At 36.6% G+C, this 17804-nt stretch overlaps 2 protein-coding genes across 3 annotated transcripts in view; one reads left to right on the top strand and one right to left on the bottom strand.

The window, feature by feature from the left end:
• LOC128167123 (ERI1 exoribonuclease 3-like) overlaps positions 1-5768 on the bottom strand; it is an 11033-nt gene extending 5265 nt beyond the window's left edge. Inside the window, exons 1-3 of the mRNA XM_052832671.1 lie at positions 5573-5768; positions 2900-3016; positions 2126-2188 (exon numbers count right to left, since the gene is read on the bottom strand). Coding sequence (XP_052688631.1) covers positions 2126-2188; positions 2900-3016; positions 5573-5737 — 345 coding nt within the window. The 5' untranslated portion in view covers positions 5738-5768. The remainder of the gene's footprint in view (positions 1-2125; positions 2189-2899; positions 3017-5572) is intronic.
• Positions 2548-17804, top strand: LOC128167118 (uncharacterized). 2 transcript variants are annotated; one of them, XM_052832656.1, is made up of 19 exons: positions 2548-2624; positions 5991-6139; positions 7351-7463; positions 7814-7887; positions 8777-10987; positions 11415-11599; positions 11919-12015; positions 12316-12405; positions 12726-12884; positions 13030-13134; positions 13223-13276; positions 13595-13663; positions 14057-14221; positions 14492-14716; positions 15090-15277; positions 15769-15919; positions 16195-16438; positions 16810-17086; positions 17335-17804. In XM_052832656.1, the coding sequence occupies exons 4-19, from the start codon at positions 7833-7835 to the stop codon at positions 17485-17487; spliced, it is 4428 nt and encodes a 1475-aa protein (XP_052688616.1). In that variant the 5' UTR covers positions 2548-2624; positions 5991-6139; positions 7351-7463; positions 7814-7832; the 3' UTR covers positions 17488-17804. The 2 variants fall into 2 exon arrangements, with proteins under 2 accessions (XP_052688616.1, XP_052688617.1); XM_052832657.1 differs by lacking the exon at positions 12316-12405.

Here is a 17804-nt window from a genome sequence, read left to right as displayed (position 1 = left end):
AAACAACAAGCAGTCAGTGAGGATGGTATAGAAATAGACCGAGGAAAGTCAAACAACAAGCAGTCAGTGAGGATGGTATAGAAATAGACCGAGGAAAGTCAAACAACAAGCAGTCAGTGAGGATGGTATAGAAATAGACCGAGGAAAGTCAAACAACAAGCAGTCAGTGAGGATGGTATAGAAATAGACCGAGGAAAGTCAAACAACAAGCAGTCAGTGAGGATGGTATAGAAATAGACCGAGGAAAGTCAAACAACAAGCAGTCAGTGAGGATGGTATAGAAATAGACCGAGGAAAGTCAAACAACAAGCAGTCAGTGAGGATGGTATAGAAATAGACCGAGGAAAGTCAAACAACAAGCAGTCAGTGAGGATGGTATAGAAATAGACCGAGGAAAGTCAAACAACAAGCAGTCAGTGAGGATGGTATAGTAATAGACCGAGGAAAGTCAAACAACAAGCAGTCAGTGAGGATGGTATAGAAATAGACCGAGGAAAGTCAAACAACAAGCAGTCAGTGAGGATGGTATAGAAATAGACCGAGGAAAGTCAAACAACAAGCAGTCAGTGAGGATGGTATAGAAATAGACCGAGGAAAGTCAAACAACAAGCAGTCAGTGAGGATGGTATAGAAATAGACCGAGGAAAGTCAAACAACAAGCAGTCAGTGAGGATGGTATAGAAATAGACCGAGGAAAGTCAAACAACAAGCAGTCAGTGAGGATGGTATAGAAATAGACCGAGGAAAGTCAAACAACAAGCAGTCAGTGAGGATGGTATAGAAATAGACCGAGGAAAGTCAAACAACAAGCAGTCAGTGAGGATGGTATAGAAATAGACCGAGGAAAGTCAAACAACAAGCAGTCAGTGAGGATGGTATAGAAATAGACCGTTCAAAGACACATGATGATTCCAGAACAACAATTCCTTTCAGTGGATGAGAGAGTTTATCTTTAAATATCAGGAATCAAACGATTCTTTTAACAAACTGAATTTTTACTTTTGTAAAAGATAATGTTTGTGAGATTTCCGTGAAACTTGTCTGAATATTACTCTCCACAAAATAGTGTGTATAACCTGCATTTGTTTTTATATTTTCACTGAAAAAGGCTTGGTCTTGAAATTAGTTGCAGCAAACCAGTTTATTACTGTGCAATATTGACAGACTGGACTTGAACCCGGGCTAACATGTCCAAATCAGTCAACGTTATCAAATGCACAAACACCTCTACTGGTACTGTACCAGTTATCGGCTGAGACCAGTTATCGGCTAAACTGAGAGTTCGGGTTTATAGCACGCGATAACCCAAGATTTTTTTAATTCAGTCGTCTTTTTCGAATAAAGAAAAGTAAGTTTGCTTGAAAACTTTCTTGAATATGTTTTATACATGAGCTTAAACGATCATTGTTTACCGCTGATTTTACATCTTTGCACTTTCAGCAGTGGGGGAAGTGACGTAATAAGTTAAATAGAATATTACCTCTTTGTGATACGTTATTATATCCCTTCTTTGATTTGACATATAAAATCAATATATTTAACATGCATAAACAAAAGGAATTCACGAATTTCCGAGAGATTCGTAGCGCAATTGAACGCCTGATTGCACAATTATGTATTGAATAGTATACGATTTGGTGTATTACCGTATGATAATAAACGAATTATTTTATGAGTTTTTTTATAATGTATCATGACCCCGAATACGTTAGTCTGACCTCACAAGGGGCATAATTCAAACTACATTTAGCAGAGTATAAAATCAACATGAACACGGATTTTTACTATGTTATTATCACGAAGCCGATAACTGGTACAGTAAATCGTAAAAACTCGGCAAATTCGGGGCGTGCTTAAAAGCACAAAACAAGATGTTTTGGGTTCTAAATAATGATATAAACTAACAGATTAATAAATAAGGAGTTCACTTTTTACAGTATGCCAAGCTTTATCCAAAAATATCAAGAAATAAGGAATTACAGAAAGAAAACGTTAAATTTTAGCCGATAACTGGTACAGTACCAGTATAATAAAATTGTTAGGAATTGCAAGTTGGTTGAATTAAAATAGGAAACCTTGTAACAATTTATACAATGGAGGCGACCTGACTCTGTGCTAGCCATACCTTGTCTAGAACCTCGGTGAGATGAGGCTGACCATCAATCTGAGACTGCCTGATTCCTGTCAGCTGAAGGAAAAACAACACATATTTGTAAGTACAATACATACATCAGGAGCACTTCAAAGAACAATAACTGAAAGATCACATGTGGTGTATACATGAGGGGATTGAGGGTGGATTGAGATCGTAGCACTTTAATTATTTTCTTCAGACACCAATATTTCTCAGAATGACTGCTTAACTGGGTTATTTTGGGTTTTAATTTTAAAAATTATCTACTTGGTCTTTTTTGCATCTCCTGTTCATGCGTAAAATGATTACGAAAATACAGTAGATGTAATAAACTACATACTGACACCAAATAGTGTGTTACATAATTTACACAAGGCATTGATCAAACTTTCACATACAGTGTATGTACTTCCTGTATCACTGATACATGTAATAGAAAACAGACATCTTGTGATAAGATGACCAGGGTAGTGGGGAAACAAACTCAAAGGTCAGTCATCTGGTTCATAAAATGATATCTGCATATCAGGTCATAAAATTACTCAAGTCTACCTTTGGAGGTTGTAAATTATCTTATATTTATTCTGTTAAGCGACAAATTGGTGAAATTTTCTAAATTCTATTAAGTATAAAATATGTGCTTTCAATGGGAATCTATCTCGCCCTTTGTTCAGACTGACCTTAAAGCTATTATCATACCTTCTTAGTCATTATGTTAACTTCCTTTTATAGCCTGTCAAAGACGTCACTGTTTTTTATATTTACCTCTGTACAGAATGGAGAAAGTTTGGGGTTGACATCTGGTTCAACATATGTATGGAAAATGGCCTCTGATTCAAGAGTAGTTGTGTTTATTTTGATGACTGGAAACTCAATGATTTCCTACAAAAACAATTCAGGAAAGACATTTACATAAAGAAGAGCATGGTTAAACAGAGCACCACCTTTTAAACGAAGTGCTGTCACACATTTATGATGTAATATCCCTTCCAAAACTTAATTGTTTAGCAAGGGGGGATCACACTTCCACTTCTAATTAATATACAGTCCAATCTTTATTTTGAACTCAAGAGAATTGGGGATTGATATGAAATGTTCCATACCCTAAGATTTGATATATTGAAGATCAAATTAAATTCATATAGAGACAGTATTTAGGACTTCCAATATATTTCCATAAACCATATGGCAATTTAAGATACCATTTTATGTTTGACTTATTAAAGTTCACCAGTAAATGTACATGTTTGACATGCTTGGTGTTAAAGCACTTCAATCTTAAAAAAAAAATGAAAAGTAAGAAATTAATTGTGACATTCTCCTCATTCTTCATACATGCACAAGCTTAAAAGTGAATAAATAATGATATATCCCACAGATACAAAACAATATTCTCAGGCTTGTATAGAATTCAATAATACTCTCTCTCTCTCATTTTCCTTATCATTTATGCCTCATAAATTCTATTCAATCGTAAAAAAAACTTATAAATTGGAGCAGAGTAATTTTGATTACTGTTAGGTAAAATTACAACTAATATATTAGGTACGTCATGGACATCACACACTTTAACTTCTGAAGTTTGCAAGGGTGTGTGCCAAAATTACCCATATTTCTGAGAAAAGTACAATAAAACTCTGTTATAGCGAGGTCATAGGGACCAATGGATTTACTTTGTTATATCCAATTTGTTATATCTTTTTTATAACAAATTTGTAGTATTAAGTATAGGGAATTTGTTGTATACATGTTTTCTTCCATCCGACTACAATTGTTGCTTATCGAGGCTGAAATGAAAATGAATCTTTTTGAAACTTAAAATTACCAGATTTGCAAATTGAAGAATTTATGTGAATTTCCAAATAAATTCATTAAAACTATTATGTTAAATGATAGTGCTAAATTTTTAAACTATAAAGAAATTCTTTATTAAAAGTTTTAAATTTTGTAATTTTTCATTTCTAAAAATGAGCACAATCTATTCATAATATTTTATATCCAAATTAACCGTAAAAGGTAACAAGTAACTGTAAAATTATGCAAAGCTTTGTTAGGAATTTTTCCAAGAACTCCACAAAACTGTGTGATATCCACTATTTTGCTATATTCATGTTTGTACTAAACAAGTTTAACTGTACTGGTAAATTGACAACATAAGCTGTAGAGTGCCATGAATTTATTTCCAACAGATTATATATATACGTCAGCAAGGAAATTGGAAAAATAATTTCAAAACTTATATATCATGCAAATTTTTGAGCACATTAAATTTGCAGTTTTTATTAATATTATTAATATGGAACTGTGCATAACTCTCCATATTTGCAACATGTTTTACCAGTGGGGAATCAAGTATAACTGATAGAGTAAGTAAGAGCTATCAAGTTTTTAAATTATGACTATGTCAATATAACTGTTTTTAAAACTGCGTTATCACAAAATCAATATCATAAGATCTCCTCTACCTTATGATAAATGTTAACCTTGAATTATTACGGAAGTTAATAAACAACCTGCCCTGTTTTGGAAAACGTAAATTATATAATCATTCATTGAATTATCATCCGGGTACCTTCATCTCTTTAGCAATAGAAAATCCCCATAGACTTTTAATTTTCAGCGGTTTATTGAAATCTGACAAGCTAGAGGGGCGTTTCAAAGAGAAATCTTGGGATTTTCTTTACGCTATTGAATGTACAATGTACATCGTTCAAACTCAGATCAAGGTCTATAACACAGAACAATTTAAGGAGGTGTGCGGCATATATATCTAGGGACAGGCAATAACCAAACTAACACTATGCATAATAACCAATCAACAGACTATACTTTGTCCGAGTTTTTGCTTCCACCACTTTTTGCTTAATATTTCAATAGTAGTAAATACCTTTGTGCTTAAACTACGTTCATCCACTAATATGAAAAATCAAGATTATCTGTTTTGAAACCCCCCACTACCGCTTCAGGTTTTAATACACATCCCAAAATTGAAAGTCTACGGAGATTTTGCATTGCATCAGCCATTAATAAGCCCGGATGATTAAACGTTAAAAAATTGCACGATGTATTCCGAGTGTATTCCGAATGGAGAAAAGATGTAAACATTTCCCATCATAAATCTCCGTAAGAAAATTGTTTTCATTCCTGTGAAATTTTATGAGTGAAAAGGGATAATTGTTCAATGAAGATATCTTGGATATATTCCCTTTCATCGATTTCAATTGTATTTCTCTCACATGTACAGGTATGTGTACTTTTATTAAAAATCTGACATCAAAAATTGATGGAAGCAATAACTTGGGACAGACTATAAAACCATAGTACAAAGCAGGGACGTATATACTATATACGTCCCTGGTACAAACACACTGAATTTTTGAAAAACTGTTACGTTACAGTTTTAGGCATTGCAACGTTATGCATGCTGGTGGTACTTACCTGTGGGACAGGCTGGTGTTTGTTATCACAAGTAGCCTCAAAATCCAAAACCAGCAAATACTTAAACAGTTGTTTTTTGTTCGCCATCTCTCTATTATATAGACCCAACACCTTTCTGGTGTGTATCTTACAACACTGATGTGCAATCTGAAATTGTACTTTCATTTTATCTTACCACGAAATTCTCTCAAATGAAAGTTTTCGAAGCCGCAAAATTATATAAAAGACACCCTCGCGCAAAGCAAATGAAGCATTAGATTTTAAATGGCAAGATTGTTGTTTGTTAATTTAATATACAGCAAGCTCAAGATTATAAGAATTGCCCGTTTTTCATGAAATGTTTCCAACAGTTATATAAGTCATATTTCGTACATGCATTTTGTGGGTTTTTCTAACTTTACACAAACGCATCTTTCAGAAAGTCAATATAAAATCACGTGACTTTAGTCCGACCTTGACCTTTCATGAAAATAATCTGTGAGATCACTGACAGCTAAAGATTGTCATGAAGAAGACGATTGATGCACTGTACAGCTCAACAACCACCAAGTTATCGCCCAAATAAAGGTAAACGATTCTTTACTGACTAATTTACGGTACAGCTGTACACAATGGTAAGGTTCAGACAGGCATTTGGTTAGACCCTTCCTTCGAATGCACCAAAGATTAATCATCCCCAAGTAGCGAATCACTGGATGCATTTCATTTTGTGTGAGAAAGTAAATGATTTTCTAATATACTTAATGACCTTAAGTTTATCTTAAAATAAGTTCTGGGGAGGAAGAAGCTAGGTCAGTGATATGAATGAAAGAACTGTACGTATTTGTATTTATTTATAGATATTTTATAACATTCATTTCCCTCTTGTAAATATGTTTTAAATGTTTGTCCATTCTATAGAGGTTTATTGATTCATTTTTTATTGATTTGATGTAGCAGTTAGTTTAATGTTTCCTTATCCTTAGTACATAGATGTCCAGATTTTTCCCTCTTCTGAAATGTACCCTGTGTATAAAGATCTGGTTTCATTACACAGTTAATTACACTGGATGGTGAAGGATTGTGACCATATGTCATGGATTCATAAAGTTTCATTTTGAATGAATTTTATGTATTCAAGAGAAAACCAGTATATTATGTGTTTGAGAACCAATGACAGAAAAAAAATGTTTATTTTGTAAATTCCTGTTTCTTATATATTTGTTGAGTTATTATGAGTGTCAGATATTTATTTAAACATGTGTTTGATACTTTGAACTTTAAATTGGCGGTACAGTTTCACAGTTAATCAGAAAATATGATCTATTGAAACAAATAACTTTCTTACTGACAGGATTTGTTGTTAATGTTTAGTATGATTATGTCATAACGAGAACATGTAATCATACATAAGGACTGTAGTCAGTGTAGTGTTGTGCAGAGAGGCAGATACAAGTAGCCATGCTGGTTTGTAATTTATACAGGAAAGCAATTGCAAAGGGAAAATATTTGGACATTGTCAAATAAGTGTACACAACTGATTTTTAAATTGTGTGTTAATGGAAAAAAAGCAGCTATGAAGTCCAAGATATTTACAAGTTGCTGATGATTTATCAGTATAGTTGATATCTGTATTCTTTTTCTTGGATTCTTTCTCAACTTGGAAGGGCAGTATCTTTTTCTGTATCAAACTGTGGTTCCATTTACAAACAGTTAATATTTATCACTCTCTCTGACATTTTCTTAATTGAGGATATTGTAAATTATGAAATATTTGGATTATTATTTATCTTTGTTAGTTTGGATGAGTCTCAGACAAAGACCAATCTCTGTACCTGTGTTGCTGTATAGGGCCCACAACATGACCTCAGCATTTGTGATTGGTCAGATATTTTATCCAGGTCACTAAAAGGTAAGTTCATGTTAAGTCAATTTCAAAGTTAGAAGCAGTCTTGGAGTTCGAGTTATTTGAAGTCTACCATTAATGCTTTTTTGTACTTTAAGTCATATGATCTTCATTTTAGATCTTAATAAGGTTGTCAAAAGTCTTAATTGCTTCTGAAAAATATGACAATCATTATGATAAATCTTGATGATCCGTTACACTAACATGAAATATGGTAACATTTTAATACTTTTCATGTTACACAGTAATCTGAAATCTCAAAAAGGTAAAAATTTACATTTCAATGATCATTCAATACAGAAACAAGAGGTCACACAAGGGCTAAATTGTTGTAAAGTTTTCTTTTTCCTCGACAGTGTGACCTTTCTCGCAGACATGGACAGTTTGATTGTGGACTTGGATAAAGTTTTAGATGACTTTGAGGCAGAGGGTGAGGGTTTGAAAATTTGTTTCTTGTGTCATGATCATGTAGTGCTTCTGAAAATTTTGTGTCTCACATCCAAAAAATGTAATAAAAGTAATGCAAAGGCTAAGGAAAGTCAAGATACATATACATTTACAGAATAATGGTGTGAAGCTTATTACCAGCATCGCCCATACTGTTATCTTATTGCCCTTATTGCTCACCCCCTCCCACCACCATGGTTATTAATCACTGTACATGTCTATTTTAGAGGATTATAACTCACTTATAAGGAACTACTGTATAAGGAAATCTTGGATAATTATAAGGAACTTTTATTTTTGCTAACTCCCTCATTTGCTAGCATTTTCTTAAATGGAGGCAAAGATTAAATTTGATTTCAATGAGCATTAATATGAGAAAGACCTTTTCCAAAAATAAAAGAAAAGGATTTTGACTCAAAAATGTTTGTATTTTAGGGAAGAAACTTATGTATGATATATATATATATATATAAATTACCCTTGCTTCCTTTTTATAAATATTTACCTTAGGCCATAGACTGAATGATTATTTGGAAAATATGTGATTTTATCCTTGAACTTAGGATAAATTATACCCTCCTCTTCACTTCTTGTTTGATGTGATTACAGTTTTATATACATCAACCTATTTTTAATTTTTTTTATATACTACACTTAAATTTATACATGTACATTCTGAAAACTTTCATAATTGAAGTTTATTTTTTTAAGTAAAGTTTTTATTGCCTCATTTAAACCTAATATTTCGTAAAGAACATTAATCCTACCCCACACCCCAAATAAAGTTCTGTAGAATGACACAATGGAATTGTATGATGAACAGCTCAATTTATTGAGGAGGTATTGATTGATAGATTTGTTGTTTTTGACAGAGACGGGGAAGAAAAGTTGTCCGGGGCAGGAGACACGGCCCTCGGACTACTCCAGCTACGTGGCCCTGAAGGACGAGCGACCTTGGGAGGACCTGTCCAATGTCGCTGTCTCCTCTGAAACATCATGGTCCGCTGCAAGCACCAACCATGCAAACCAGATGACGGCATACGACATCCCGTACAGCCCGACCGATCAATTTGACCTATCCGAGGCTGACTTTGCGCCCTCCACAGACTTCAAGTCCAGCGTCACTGACCACTGTTCCGTGGGGGAGAAGAACATCACTAAACCAGGTCACCTGGTTATTAATGGTGATCATAAGCTAGACCTGGGTCATGTGATCACCAACGGATCACAGGACTACAAGTATCCTGTACAGGCTCGGGACGAGTTCACCCCCGTGTATGAAAACCAGCCCTTTCCTCCTGACCTCGCACATGCCATCTCTAATGGGGTCAACAAGTCCAATTTGACCTACATACAAGAGGTTGGGGAGAAAACAGATGACATCAGGTCATCTTTAGCTTATCATTCCCAAACAAAGGACAGAAATACATACATCCCACAGAAGATGGGATCCCATCAGCAGGTTGCTCCACAAACCTACCCCTCCATTTACAACTCTGTGGACTCGGGGGTGAACAGTATTGACAGCAACACCACCCTCTCACCAACAAATCAAGAACTGCAACCAGTGCCACTTCCTGCTGGCAACTTCCAGCAACACCAGGAAGCTAGCAGCACTGCCCTTCATACAAATTCACATGCAGGACCTGTGGACCGTGATATCAGCAGCTCTTTAAGTCCAAAGATTACAAATACTTCTTCGAACTACAGTTTAACAGAGAACAAAGCCAGTAGTGTGGAGAACATGGGCCCCTCTGTTTCTGCATTTGGAGAGCAGAGGTCTGTTGTAAACAACATGGAGAGTAGTTCAAAGGATACAAATTCATTGGATAGACAAAAAGGCCTGCAGTCAAGTCTGGACAGTAATAACACGCATGATATGGGTACAACCAGTAATGGACCCAGTCTTCATAGTGAAGACACCAGTGTCAAGGTTTATGACAGTTTTGTGAAAGAACAGGATTCTTCAGTGACAAAGGAGACAATTCCAGCTAATTCAGAGGATGACAAAACACAGTCCAACTCACATGAATTTGTGTCTGAATCTGAAGCTTTAAAGGATTCTGTTGCAGTATCAGAGGAACTGGCAAGAGTTCCTGGTAATAATGGACACTCCTCTAGTGATGCCAGGATTGTGAACAGAGAGGCCTTTTCTGCTACAGGAAATGTCAGTGAATCTCCAGCTATTGTAGCACCAACTGCTGTGGGATTCACAGATTCAGAGGTGGACATATCTGATATGGAAAGTTACCTTGGTGATGTGATTGGTGATGTTGGAGCGGATGGACAGAGAAACGTTGACCCAGAGGAACCTGTGATCCACCCCCAAGACTTTACTGACTTATCTCAGAAGGGAAATCAGATAATGGAAAATGCAAACGAAAGTAATTTCACTGAGACAAAGACAGAGAATCAGCATTGTGATGTCACTAGTGACAAGTCAGAGAAATTGAGTCAAGAAGTGGGACATGAACAAATCTCTCAGGATCAAGCCATCATGAACATGAACACTGTCACACAAAGTGAGCCCCCTGACAGCCTACAGGATCTCAATGCTCCACGGCCACTACCCCCCAATATGGGTGTTGGAGCTCGCCCAAAAGAGCCCTCCCAACCTGTGACTGGTCTCTCAGACCAACCGCCGCAGGTTCCAGACATTATGCCAAATGAAGCAGTAGAACAAGTAGCCACACATAGTGAACCCAGTGCTGGACAGGACCCTAGGGATCAAGCTGTTGTTAGTACCGACTCTTGTGTTCAGAACAGTCATTCGGTGGAGGAGGAGATGGATCCAGACCTAGCCATGGCCATCGCACTGTCTCTGCAGGAAAGTGGTTTGGAAGAGGCTGTGATGAGGCCTCAGGGGGACGGTGGTCAATTACCCGACCGTCCCCACTCCTGGGGCCCTGGGGATGGGATTCCCCACCAGCAGAGGAGACCCAATAGTCTGAAGCTCCCCCCTAGGGGTGACGGGGGCCAAGAGAGGTCCTCAGCTCCCTATACATTCCCGTACCCCAACAACACCCAGACCAGCCCGGATATGGACGGAACACCCGAGGGGCGGACGTCACAGGAAGATCAGGGTAAACAGACTCTCTCTGTTATTTCTGTAAATGCTAGTAAAAATCCTTTCAACGGATGAAGAAAGTAATATGCTCGTGCTTTTCTAAAATATTTCCTTCAGAAGAGTCTGATTTTGTTCAGCATGTCTGTTCAAATAGTAGATAGAATATCTCAAAATTTTAATTTTAAGAATTTAGTTTTATTCTCATTTGTTTTTTAATTTAAATGTCATTAATTAGTTTCCTGATTTTTGTTGATAGATTTATTTTATGAATGTAAATCTGTGATGGTGTGATAAATACATTTCCTGTCAGTTTATGATGATTGAGTTTCTTTGATCTGTCTACATACTAAGCTAAAGATGTAAATGTAATAGTGAAGCATGGCTATGACATACACATCTATATAACTAGTTTCAAATAAATAAACAAATGACTTGTACTGTAGATCCTAATGCTGCACCTGAAACCAATGCATCAGCAGAAGAGCCCCAGGGGGCAGGGTTTAATCCCCTGGGGGTGGGGCATGTGGCCCCGGTGTGGATCCCAGACAGTCAGGCTCTCACCTGTATGAGCTGTGACCTCAGGTTTACCTTCACCAAGAGAAGACACCATTGTAGAGGCTGTGGAAAGGTGAGGGATTCTTTGTCCGGCAAAACAGGGAATAATGAGTGCTGTAAATCAAGTGTTATTGGGATGCAATGAATTTTTATGAGATAAAATTAAAACACCCTCTTGTAAAAATTGATTGTTGTGGATTACTTCTTAGTCACTTCGTGGTCATTCCTTAATGAAAAAATTACATGTATAATACTTGGTTTACTGCATAATGTACAAATTGTTAAAATAAAAGACCTTGCTCCTAGATTACCATAAAGTCAAGAAGCTTTCCTGATGATATACTACGAGTTTGTATTGTTCTGAGCGCTCTGTACACCCCTTACATTGACAGGTTCTGTGTTCCGCTTGCTGTAACTTGAAGAGTCGCCTCCCTTACATGGATAACAAGGAGGCCCGGGTGTGTGTTCCTTGTCACCAGATCCTGGAAGGTAATCAGCAACAACCATACACAGGTCTCAAACACATCAATTTTACAGTAATTGGTTCAGCAATTTAATTTTTTGGGGGATGGGTAATAGGGCTGTATTTATTTAATGCTGCATACACTATAAATGGTCAGTGAACTCCTCTGAAGCATATTTCATACTTAGTGCTGTTGTGCTGTAATGCTTTGCTGTTGGAAGTATAGTTTATTTGACTGTGTTATTTAATAGTGGTGTGCATTAGGCTTATTGGCTTTTCTGTCAGCAGTATCTTTTGTTGACCAGCTTTGCTTTGCTTTTCTACAGCGGCTGTGTACAGTGGCGGGGTGCAGGGTGCAGCGGTCTCAGGTGAAGCACCTGCTGCCACCACCCCAGCAGGTGTTCTGAAGAGGGACGGTGAGTACACATGTACTTAGACATGTCTTGGTTAAAACAGAAAATATATACATACATTAACTCACAGGAAAGTAGTGCAGCCTTTCAAAAGAGAGTATCTCTCACTTAAAGTTTGTCCCGAACTTTAGAGGCACAACAGCATTGTAGGTCATTTCAATCTTGCTAATTACAATTTAGATTATTATTGGAAATGTTTTATAAAAGTTGACATGACATGAGACATGTAAGATTTGATTCAGAGGAGGTATCTGCCTTTTATGACCTCAATAATTTAATGGGTTTTTTTATGCTGTCTGCTATATGTGTCAATCTATTTATAGGAAGCCAGAGACGCCAGGAGCCCAAACAAGTGATATTTTCTGATGGAATTCGGCCTGGTGGTGACCTCACTGAACTAGACGGATCAAACAAGGCCTCCTCCCGCCTGCCACTGCGACGATCCACACGCAATCAGAAACGGGTTGAAAAATCTAGTGCAGGTAAATTTTTGTAGAGTTATCTATATTAAGTCAAATGAGTCAGTAGGTTGAGACTAAAAATTGTATTGGAGGAGCTATCATCCAATTAACAAATAAGTATCTTCCAAATCATGAGGTTTACAAAAGTCTGTGTAAATTTATGTAGATGGGGGTGGAAGACGAGTGCGCTCAGGTGAGATGTCCAGGACTCAATGCCTGATTCCAGAGACTGGGCTACCTCCCGTAGTTCTCTCAGTCAAACCAAATGAAGGTAGGTCTCATAAGATTGATGATGATTCAGCCATATACCCTCCGATTCTATGTATTCTGTAATACCTGTGTTTGTTATTTTTACTCAGAGGTAATTCTGGATGATCAGCCTGCCATGGAGAAGTACTTACCACAAATAAAAGGTAACACTGTCTGATGTCTAATTCTACTTTATTTCTTATAAGCTACAATGTACTTTGAGTTTTGATACTTTGTGTCAAAATACATGTACTTTGTATACATGTACCGGTAGCTATCTAGCTGAGTGTTATATATACCTACCGGTACATAGGTAACATACCATTATCATATACATCTTGATTTTCTTATTTTGATTTTACTTCTACTAAAAATTTTTTTAAATTAAGAGAAGAAAAGATGTTAACTACCAATATGTCTTTGCATATGAATCATATTTGATTTATAAAATGAAGGTATGGAGTTTAGTTTTTCAATTTCAGATGAAGATGCTGACCCTGTGACTTTTGCTCTTTGCTCTAATCTCCATGTCTTGATCAAGATTCTGTCATGTAAGTTGTATTACTTTATCAGAACCTAAAGTTTTAATGACCTGATAGCAAAGAAACATAATTATGTATTACTATACATCTTTAAAATGCATGCAAGTTCCTTATAAAAGTCTGCATCCAAGTTGTCTGTTTACAAAGAATAAATGTAGTGTCCACACTTTGCATTAACTCTCACTATTGAAAGTAATTAATTTTTTTGGGGGGTGTTGTGTTTGTACACTGTGACCCTGTTTAAAATAATTAATTTTTCATTAACTCACACCATGGAATTGTGTACATTGTAATAGTATTTTGAAATGCAAGAGATATATACCTGGTAAGTGATAATTTAGTAACTTTTTGAGTGTAACCAGTGTTATGTGTTCGTACACTGTGACTTTGTGGTACTTACAGTGGACTGTTGTGTGAACCGAGTGTGTTGGAGCTTCACCACTCAGGGAATGTGTACCGTCGGTCAGGATGAAATCGTGATCATTCTGGAGAGCCTGCCGGAGGAGGACATGATTCCTCTGGACATATTCCGACATCTGTACCACGTCTATGAAGACGCAGGCAAAGGTAGAGACAGCATCACATACTAGTAATGCCCCCAACGTTGGCAGTATTGATGTCTATTTTGCCTCATTTTATGTCCAAAGACTGGTTCAAATCCTAGCAGAGACAATTTTAACATGTATCCATGTTTATAATTTAATTGTATGGAGGCATCATTTTCAGTTATGAATTTGCAAACAAGTAATTTTGTGTTTCCATTATAAGTACAGATATTGTGGTGTTGATTTTAGTGTAATATTATATATGGTGAGTGACTTTTGTTTTACACTACAGGTATCACAGTGTCAGACATGGGTCACTCGATCTTCACCCAGACATTCCTCGACGACCGTGACCACGGGGGATTCCTCTACATCAAGCCGACCTTCCAGTGTCTGCACAAACTGGTGTTACCCACTCCTCCATACCTGTTTGGGATTCTCCTACAGAAGTGGGAAATGCCCTGGGCCAAAGTCTTTCCTATCCGCCTCCTGTTGAGGCTAGGAGCAGAGTACAGATGTAAGATCTATTGTTCTGTATTGTAGTTTCATCTTTATTTGTTTAACACTTAATAGATATTGTTGCTAAGTTACTGTAGTTACTGTTTATGCATTTATTTTTATTAAGAAAGAATTTGAAAAAGAGTCAATGTGATTTATATAGGAATATTCTTACCATGTTTCCTTCAAAAGCATTTAACAAACAAGTCTTACACAAAAAGGTTTAACCTGTTAATTACCAATGGTTAAAATCTGTTTTCAATAGATAAATTAAGTCAATGAAGAGATCTTAGTTAGAAATAAGATAAAGGAGACAGAAAGAGAGAGAGTATAATGGTAAGAAAAAGAAGACATTTCAGATTTGAATGTATTTTATTTTTTTATCTTTGTAGACTACCCGTGTCCACTAATCAGCATTCGGAATCGTAAACCAGTGTTCTTTGAGATTGGACACACCATCATGAATCTCCTGGCAGACTTCAGGAATTTCCAGTACATGCTGCCTCAGATCCGCGGGATCACGATCCACATGCAGGATAAACGAACCACCATCAACTTCCCCCGCAATCGATACGAAGATGTAAGTTATTCTTTACAAAGACCTAAAATACATGATAGGATGACTAAGTTACCTGTTACAAAGATGCAAGTTACACAAGGTAATGCCTCCGAGTATTCTGTATTATCTGAGGAATCTCTTGCATACAAGCTGAGTATCCAATTATAAATTAGCACTATGTAAATATGTATGTATTTTAATAAATTACCTGTCTGATAAAAATACACAATTGTACAAGGTTATAGATGTACATGATTCAATTTGAATGAAAAGGACAAGGAATCAGTGTAAACCTAAGATACATGATACTTATTTGGTTAATTTGTATGTAGTACAATGTGCCATTCTTTATATCTATTAATGTCTTTAGTTGCCTTTTTATATGACACAATAGAACTTTGTTTTTAAATCAAATAAAAATCGCCTTGGAGTTGATCATTGTCTTCCCAAAGATTAAATACAGGTACCTGATACATGTGATTTAAGGCTGATACAATTATCATTTTACACAGTTGATGAAAGTAGTGGAGAATAGCAATGAGCATGTGATGGCCATCGGAGCTTGCTTCAGTACGGAGGCCGACTCACATTTGGTGTGTATCCAAAACGACGACGGGAATTATCAGACTCAGGCCATCAACATACAGAACAAGCCGCGGAAAGGTAAGACAATGATATTGGGGTGGATCAGATTCATGTTCATCTGAGTATGGTCAATCAGAAGAATCTTTGAAAAATTAAAAAAAAATTCACAAGCATTGAAAGGTAAAAATCCTGCTTTGTAATAAATTATAGGTTCAATAGAAGTGTAAATTAAATATTCATGTTTAAGATTGTCATTTATATTATAGGACAACCTTTCACATGAGAATTTTTCAATATCTCAGTTTGTTAAATTATAGATGGGAAATTTTTAAATGTGCATGTTTTTATCTTAGTGACAGGGGCAAGTTTTGTTGTGTTCAATGGAGCATTGAAGCCAAGTTCCGGACTGAAGGCCAAGTCGAGCATTGTGGAGGACGGGCTGATGGTCCAGATCACGCCCGAGTCCATGGCCGCCCTCAAACAGTCCATCAAGGACATGAAGGACTTCACCATAGCCTGCGGTCCTCTGTCCTCACAGTCACCCGATGAAGTGGTCCTCATTCAGTGGGTCCGCGAGGACAAACACATCAACATAGGGTAAGAAGGTTGAGGAGGAGACTGACTTTCTTAGCTTTGAACTTCATTAAGATATAAAAAAATGTCATGGTTGTCTTTCCTTGGGTGTTCACTGAAAAGTCACCAATGATACTCATTATTGTGATAAATGTATTTTAAACGTGAACCCAAAATAAACTTGTAGTTACAATTGTAAATGTGTAATTATGGTAGTGAATAGAAGTGAAAAGTGTAATCTGTAGTATTTTTATTAATTGACTACATAGTGAAAAAATGTATTAAGTTTATTACTTGATCACAGAGCAAAGAGTCCAATAGATTGAAATTAATGCTTATTACTGTACTTGTTCACAGAGTAAAAAGTCCTTAAGATTGAGACTGTTTGTTTACAGAGTAAAGAGTCCAATAGATGGTAAAGCAATGGACGGTATCACTAGTGTTCACATTCCCCACGCCACGGACTACGCTGGGGAACACCGAGTCATCCGCTGGACGGATGTATTCTTTATCGAGAACAAAGATGGTGGCTCGCGTGAGCCGGTGGACGTTAGTCGGATGGCGGAGACACTCGCCAATGCTGCCTGCATTGCCCTCACCCCTCACCTGGACCGGCTGAAGGAGGCAAACCTGGTCAAAATCGGGCTACGGGTCACCCTCGAGACAGACAAGGTATTCTTGATTTTCTTCAAATTCTTTGAAAAGCAATCCTTATGAAGTGTCTGTGATGGCTTCATCATTTTACTGAGTTTGGTTTTAAATTCATAGCACTAGCTCAAGGCAGTCTTATTGAGATTGGACTACAGTTAGTTAATTACTTGAAAACATGTAATAATGATAAATAAAAGCATACTTCTAGTCGATGTTTTGTTCACATTAATTTGTTGAAATATTCTGTGAACATCTCTCTCTACTTATAGGTGGGCTATGATATTGGAGGCAATGAGGAGAAATTACCTGACCTGTACATGAATGATCTAGACAACGAGTTAATCCCCGTCATTCACAGTGCCGTCCCTCTCTGTCGCGGGGGCTCGGTCGTCTTAGAACTCATCTTTCACATCCTGGAGTAGCCTCGATTTGTTCTGTTGTGATGTTGACACAAATAGATTGATGTTATTTCATGATGTCATATAAGTGTGTTATACAAATCCTATTTATAGATTGCGATACTAAAGAACAGTTATGGTTATATATTTAGTATTTATTCAGATTATTTTATTGAGAAAATGAATATTTTTCTCTATGTTGCAATATTATACTGTATAATATATATATATATATTATATTGTGTATGAATGATGCATTTTATTCTCTATACATGCAGGGGCAACATGCAAATATAATGAAATGGACAAAAATAATGGAATAATTAAACTTTTGTGCTTAG

Source organism: Crassostrea angulata, chromosome 10, assembly GCF_025612915.1.
Source record: "Crassostrea angulata isolate pt1a10 chromosome 10, ASM2561291v2, whole genome shotgun sequence".
Classification (NCBI taxonomy): Eukaryota; Metazoa; Mollusca; class Bivalvia; order Ostreida; family Ostreidae; genus Magallana; species Magallana angulata.
The sequence above is the reverse complement of the archived record's forward strand: the minus strand, read 5'-3'. Positions and strand labels throughout refer to the sequence as shown.